We start from the raw sequence: 7,166 nt of genomic DNA on the forward strand, positions 1-7,166 counted from the left end.
CCCTCGGGGGGAGAGCGCAGGATAATTTACACCCAGGCAGACTGTTTTAAATTGTGATTTCCACGTCAGCGGGCCCTACAGGGGGCCCCTTCTTAAAAAAAAAAAAAAAAAAGGATTAAGTGGAGAGAGCAAGAGTAAGGAAATAGACACTCCCAACTAGTACATTGATAACCACGCCTTCTGAGGCTCCATTACTGACACCTGCTGTTCCTAAGGGCGCCCAGAGAATACCTGTCCCAGGCCTGGATACCGATGAAAACATCAGTTTAACAAGAGGACAATTAAATGTGTATCTACTGAATAAACCGACCAGTTAATTTAAAAACAAACAAACAAAAAGTTCCACAGATAACTGAAATGCTTCAGTTATTAAGTATCTGGAAAGGGAAAAATAGAAACCAATTACTACTAATCACCTAATACACAGCAATATCCGCATCTTCAGCTCTCTGAAACGTGGACTGCTTCTTCTGCTAAGTAATTTTATTAATAAACAACTAAATGTACATTACACTTGCTAAGGACAATCTCAGTTGACCTTCAAAAATTTAAAAGAAGAAAAATCATGTTAGATTCTGTATGAATATAAATTCACTACAAAGTCAACAACAATGCTTATAAATATGTTATGACTACTCACAAACTTAAGAAGGCAGTGATGGGATTCCATAGCATGTTAGCTGTTGAACTTTAAGACAAGAAGGGTTGTTTAGAAAGGCTATTTGGTCTTGAAAGTATACAGCAAATAGTCAAACAGTACAGATTAAAATCAACACATAATAGTAGAATATGGCAGCGGGTAAAGAAACATACAAGTGGTCAGATACCACATCAAGGGAGAGGTTAACAATTTATGACTAATTAAACACAAAATGATCCAGGGCACACTTTTAGTCCCAGCACTGAGGAGGCAGAGGCAGGTGGATCTCTTCAAGATAGAGGTCAGCCTGGTCTCCACAGCCAGTTCCAGGATAGCTGGGGCTCTGTCTCTAAGAGACCAAAAAAAAAAAATAAGAGAGAGAATTTTCACAAATTTAAAATTTTTTGCTGCCTATTGGAACTTAAAATTTTCTTCCCTTAATTATATGGTTACTTATAAAAATAAGTATCTCAAGCTAGTGAGCTGGGGCTGTGTTAAAGGCTCTATGTTCAAGTCCCAAAACCACTTGACTTCAACACAGAGGAAGTCTGTGCCCTTCCAGAGGACCTGAGGTTCAGTTCCCAGCACCAAAGTTAGGCAGTTCATAACTGCCTATAACTTCAGCTCCAGGCGGCCCAATACCCTATTCTGGCCTCTGTGGGCACTTGCGCGCACACACACACACACACACAGATATAAAATATTTTAAAATTAAGAACCGTCTTACAGCCTAGATGGTAACTCTTGTCTTTATCTCAGCACTTGGGAAGCAGAGGCAGGAAAATCTCCCAAATTTGAGGCTACCCTGGGCTACATAATAAGAATGAATAAATGCATAAACTGTTTTCAACTTTCTCCTTTTATATATGGGGTGTCATTTTAGGAAAAAAGAATAACCCCACCAGTAAATGTCAGCCATTACATTAGAGCAGAAACTTTGTGGCCTATCTACTAGCCAGAAATAATCTCTCCTTTAGGAACTTGGGTTGGAGTAAGAGAAATTACATATTTATGAAGTGTGTAAATGAGACAGAATTCTCTGCAGAAAGAAAAGGCTGGAAGGAGGCTGCTGAGAGCATTAGATGTGGAACAGAGCTGTGAATCTGGAAGTTGACTTCCATTTCATTGGGTAGTCATAAGACCTGGGACAATCTACTTATCTTCTGATTCTGCTTATTCATCATAAAAATGGATGTAATATCTATCCTGAAGGGACTTTGTGAGGATGAGAGCAAGCACTTAAAAGTTGTGGAAATTATTTCATCTTTCAACAACCTCTATCCACAAATAAAAGAAATTGGTCCTAAAATAGCAAAGCATTCTTCTGTTAAGATACAGTCTCACCACAGAGCCTAAGGCTATCACAGGAAAAGCAAAAGTGTTCCACCTTTTTCAGGAATCACGAAGCACATACAGACTGTTGCATATAATTTTAGAACATTTATGGACTTCTTAAAGATGCTATCAAGCCCAAAAAATGGTCCAAAACCCTCATTTAAAATAAAAAGGTATATCTCTCTCACCATTTTGTGCCTCTGCTGGGAGATCACAGGATCTATGCTTGGGTGTGGACTTTCCAGCGAGGCCTTAAATGGGGGGAGGGGGAGCACCCACTCTTCTACGTGGAGCCCACTTGGAAGATATCAAGGACACCAGAAGAAACAAGGATGGAAAATAAATTCATAAAGGCTACAAGGGCCAGTAGGAGAAATACCACCCAGCTGGGCCAACATCCATGTCTTGGACACAGATGATGAAAAGGCCCAAGAGTTCAGTATCTTGCCACAGTGGAAGAAGGATCATCTACATCTATGTCACCCCCTCCAAAGCTCAGGGACTCTTAAGGAAGTGGATGGTGGAAAGAATGTAAGAGCTGGAGGAAGGGGTGGTGTGTAGCATAAAACTGTCCTCCGAATGTCAAGCTTGGTTTCACCTGGTGGCATAGGATCATCACAAACACATGACTGTTGAGGCTCAGCAGGAAAGGAGGGGCCAGAGTCAGCCACACCACCCAGCCAACCTGTCGCCTTGAGCTGCGCAACGGGGAGCTGCTAGAGTACACAGCTGAAAACCCAGGAGGCCTGCTCACTCACCATTTTGTGGCCCTGCCAGAAGGTCACAGAATTCATACTAGTATGTGGACTTTCTAATGTGGCCTTAAATGGGGGGGGGGTCACACACTCTTCGGTAAGTAACCCCTCACCCACTGCTCAGTTAGTGAGCCCAATAAACTCACTAGGATTTTTCAAAAGAAAGAAAAAAGGGAGGGAGGGAGGGAGGGAAGAAAGATCTATCTTATCCACACATTTTTAAGATACAGATATAAATGAGCAAGGAGAGGCTTATAAACTAAATCCTTCCCTGTTAAGAATCATCAAGTTCTCTGACAAACAGTAAGGGAGCAAAAAAAGCTCCACTGACCTGCATTAGCTCAGGGCCTCCTGTCAGGATCTGCTCTGTCACTTCTGACAACCAGAAACACCTGAGGAAGCTTCCTTTCCTCTTTAACAACATTTTGAAAATCAAACCATGATTGACTTTAAAAAAAAAAAAAAGTCTAATTCTACTTTACAACCTAATGATTTAATAAGCTTGGCTCATTATTAGCCCTGAAAAACATTTTCTGATTTTCTGTTACTTCACTTAATACCTCACTTAATGACCTCAAAACTCATCCAAAACGTTTCTTATTGAACTCAATTGCTTTCAAATGTAAATTATTCATTTAAAAAACAAAAACAATGAGCTCCAGGCCAGCCAGGGCTACATAATGACACCCTGTCTTTAATTTAAAAAAATAAATATAAAAAAATTAAAAAACCTGCCTAAAATAAGAGTCAGAATCTAAGTCAAAAAAGACAAAAATTTAGAATTTGAGACCTTGAAAAAACAGGCATCTTAATATTTCTGCTTCCTGGAGTTTCCTGAGTACTTTGATGGAATATTTTAAGTTTCAATAAAACAAAACAGTAAACAAAAAAATCAGAATTTAAAAAATAATTCATTCTGTCAACAAGCTCTTGGTAGGGGTAAAAAATGGTCTGGTTTATTCCTTATTCATGGCAATTGCTCAGTAAGTATTTACTGAATCTATATATCCTGAATTCTATATTAGCAATGAGAAGACAGCTGAGAATTAATTTTAAGTGCCTTACATATAGAACCTGACTTTTAAAAGAATGCATTGGATATACAAACCAAAGAATGAGTCGATGACTATATAAACAAACAACAAAGGTATAACTCAACTAAAACCTGCAGACAATGTGGATTATAAATTTTCTGCCACATTAACAAGACAGACACTCTAACAGTTTAAGTAAATGTTAAGGTAAATGCAAATTATAAAAACTGGCTTAAAGTCTTCTAGCTTGACATAAAAACACAGCTGTACCAAAATTATCTGCCCCAAATCATACTATTACTTTCATCTTTAACTAACGTGAATGTTGAATTAAACATCTAACTGTTGAGGAAACAGAGTTGAAGAAAAAAATAATCAGGTACTTAAAACATGCCGTCTTTACCGATGTAGTGTTTTAGACCTAAAGAAAATCAGACTACTAAATTGGAATGAAATTGAAGGAGAATCCAGAATTCAGTCTGTTTAACAGTTTTTTGAAAGTTAAATAAATAGAATACCTCAGGAATTCCAGGGGGGGTTAACAAATCTGGGCATGTACTATCTGATTTATATACTGATAGATATTCAGACATAGACTATGTCTGGGTGGTTGGGAATTTTCTTTTGTTGTTGTTGTTTTTTGACAGGGTCTCCTTAGTCACAGCTTGCCTGGAAGTCATGATGTGGACCAGGGTGGCCTCCTCCTGGAAGAGAGCCACCTGCCTCTGACTCTCAAGGCCTGGGATCAGAGGTGTGTACTACAATGCCTGGCAGGAACTTTCTTTAAGGACACTAAACTCACAATGCAAATGAAACACTTAGAGAAATTATTTAAATTATCTTGGTCTCCAAACCTACCTTATCTAAAATGTAAAGAACTTAGCACTTACCTCAAAAGGTTTACAGGACATGACACACAGACAAAACCAAAACCGAGCACCAATTTGCTTAGCGGGAGCAACCCATCAGCAATGGGGTTTCACAATTTGGATGAAACAATCGTGCAAGACATAAATGTTCAACAAATGAACAGAAAATTGCATAATCCCAATCCTGAGGAGGCTGAGGCAGGAGGAGGAGGAGGTAGAAGTCAGCCTGGCCTACACAGCAAACACTGCCTCAAAAGGGAACAGAAAAAGAAAGTGGAGAAAAGAGAAAAGCGGGCGGAGAGGGAAGGAAGAAGTTTGAGTGACTGGACAGCTGTGTGTATTAACAAGTAAATAAAGAGTCCAGTTTGTGGAACACATTCGTTCTATAAATTAAGATATATTTTAAGAATTTCTTTCAAAAATAGAAACTGGTTGGTGTTATACTTTGGTGTCATTAGAAAGAATGAGTTAAATAGCAAATAAAAACAGTATGCTGAATAGAGCAGTCCCATAATCAGGCAATATACCCCAACACAGTATCCCATTTACAAGGGCTACAAGCTATCTATGAAGGCTGATGCAAAGTCCACAGTGAGCAAAAAGGAAGACCGCATTTTAAGTCAACCCCGTACAGAGCCCCTTCTTGCTAAGAGCAGACCAATCTAGTCAACACAGTTCCCTTCCCTTCCCTTCCATACCAAGACCCTGAATGAAGAAATGATAATAGCGCACTTCCAGGGACACCACAGGCTGGTGGAGATTTCCTTCATCTTGTTTCGTGTGGTGGTTGCACCAGTAAGTACAGTTGCCAAATCCAATAAAATGAAGTACTAAGAGCTGTGTCTTGTATGCCAAGCTAATTATACAGTTTTCACGAGGCTCCTTAAGAAAGCACTCCCTATTTTTCTCACTGAAAAAAAAAGAGCTTAAAAAAATCACAACAAAATCGATACTTATTATAAAATGAACTACAGAATGATCTGATTCAAACAAAACATCTGGCATTAGATATTCTGTTAACTTCTCAGTTGTGGGTGACGTGAGTCTGTCCGAGATCACCGACCACTAGAATTTCGCGTGTTCTATGTACTGCAGAATCTGGGAATGGATGAACTTTTCAATCGCGTCTTTCACTTGCCAACAAAATTCTGGATTGCCAGTGGAAAGCTACTCGTGTGTGTCATTCTGCAAAAAGCCTCAGGAGAAAAGGAGGGCAGATTTAGGAGCTTCCAACCAGAAACTCCAAACTCCAGATTTTATCTGTGGGACCAACAGTTGCAGGGAAACTTGGATCAAATCTCTGAAGTACTGTTTTTCTAGTGTCACAGGATAGAATGGAGTGTAACTGGTGAAGGGGCTTCGGAGATTAAAAGCCCTGCACTGTGCTGACCCCAAGCTTCACCTGGCACTCTGCACAACACCCACCTTACCTGAGCTAGTCCAGAGCCTTCCAGGAGGATAGCACCATACTACAAACACCCTACACTGTGCTGACCCCACATTTCACCTGGCACTCTGCACAACACCCACCTCACCTGAGCTAGCCCTGGAGCTGGAACAGTGTCAGGATTTGCACCCACCAGGCATGGAGTTCGAGACTGGGGTGTTCCGCAGGGAAACTTCTAGAACTGGGGATGTGCACACTTTGATCGGACAGAGAGGAGCAAGCCCGAAGGGTGCAGCCGCTGGTCAGGGCCCCTTCCCCCGCCGGTCCCAGCCGGTCCCCGCCCGGCCCGCGCCGCCTCACCAGCCGTCGCCCGCGGCGGGAACTCCGACCGGCCCCGCGGCCCCGAACATGAACGACCCCCGGGAGCGCGGCCTCGACGCTCAGGCCCGAGGACAGAGTCCCTGCGCGCAGCACCCGCTACTTCCACCGCGCACCTCAGCATGTGGCGGGCGACTTCCGGAAGCCGGCGGGGAGGCGGAAGCCGCGGGCCGGAAGCGCCCATTCGCTGCCCTGCGCTGCCGGCCCTTCCTGTCCCTCTAGGGGACCGGGAAGCTTCACTCTGCCACTTTAGGAACTCGGACTCCGTGCAGTTAGCTGGGGACCGGAACTGGGGGAGCGGAAACGGAAGGGAGTCCGTGGCGACCAGCGGAGCGACACGGTTGCCATGGAGACCGACAGTCGCACCAGCGGTGAAGCCCGGGCCTCGAGGTCATGGGCACGTTAGCCCGGCTGCAGGCTCGGTCGTCGTTTCTAGAAACCCAGTACTACTATAGGAACCGGTAAGTAAGTAACGGAGAGAGACGGAAGCAGCGGAAGCTTCCCGTGAAGAGTCCTGGATCAGGAAATGGCCGCACTTCCCCCCATGGCCTCAAGCAGGATCAGACCCTTAAAATGCCCACAGTTGGGGGATCGAGCCTAGGGACCAGAAGTACCCCCAGCTGGGTATGAACTGAAGAAAAGCCGGCACAGCAAAGTGTGTGAGGGAAGCCCAAGGCGGAGTATTCCCTCAATGGGGAAACTGAGGCAGGAGGCTGACAGTGAGTTAGGACCAGCTGACCAATATAGAGAATTCAAGACAGGCCTGAG

General features: G+C 43.1%; 1 protein-coding gene across 10 annotated transcripts in view; it reads right to left on the reverse strand.

Moving 5' to 3' along the window:
* Gpatch2 (G-patch domain containing 2) overlaps nucleotides 1-6,853 on the reverse strand; it is a 170,184-nt gene extending 163,331 nt beyond the window's left edge. For 7 of the 10 annotated variants that reach the window (XR_003849810.1, XR_003849808.1, XR_003849807.1 and 4 more), the window contains exon 1: nucleotides 6,515-6,853. Coding sequence is in view for 5 of the 10 variants with exons in the window: in XM_029564373.1 (XP_029420233.1) it covers nucleotides 6,515-6,582 (68 nt within the window). In the remaining 5 variants the exon portion in view is untranslated. Of the gene's footprint in view, nucleotides 1-6,168; nucleotides 6,357-6,380 lie in introns of those variants that run through there. The other 3 variants (XM_008834814.3, XM_008834816.3, XM_008834815.3) reach the window with 2 other exon arrangements.
* Between the last annotated feature and the right edge of the window lie 313 nt (nucleotides 6,854-7,166).

The sequence above is a fragment of the Nannospalax galili genome, unplaced genomic scaffold (assembly GCF_000622305.1).
Source record: "Nannospalax galili isolate Female #2095 unplaced genomic scaffold, S.galili_v1.0 scaffold657, whole genome shotgun sequence".
Classification (NCBI taxonomy): domain Eukaryota; kingdom Metazoa; phylum Chordata; class Mammalia; order Rodentia; family Spalacidae; genus Nannospalax; species Nannospalax galili.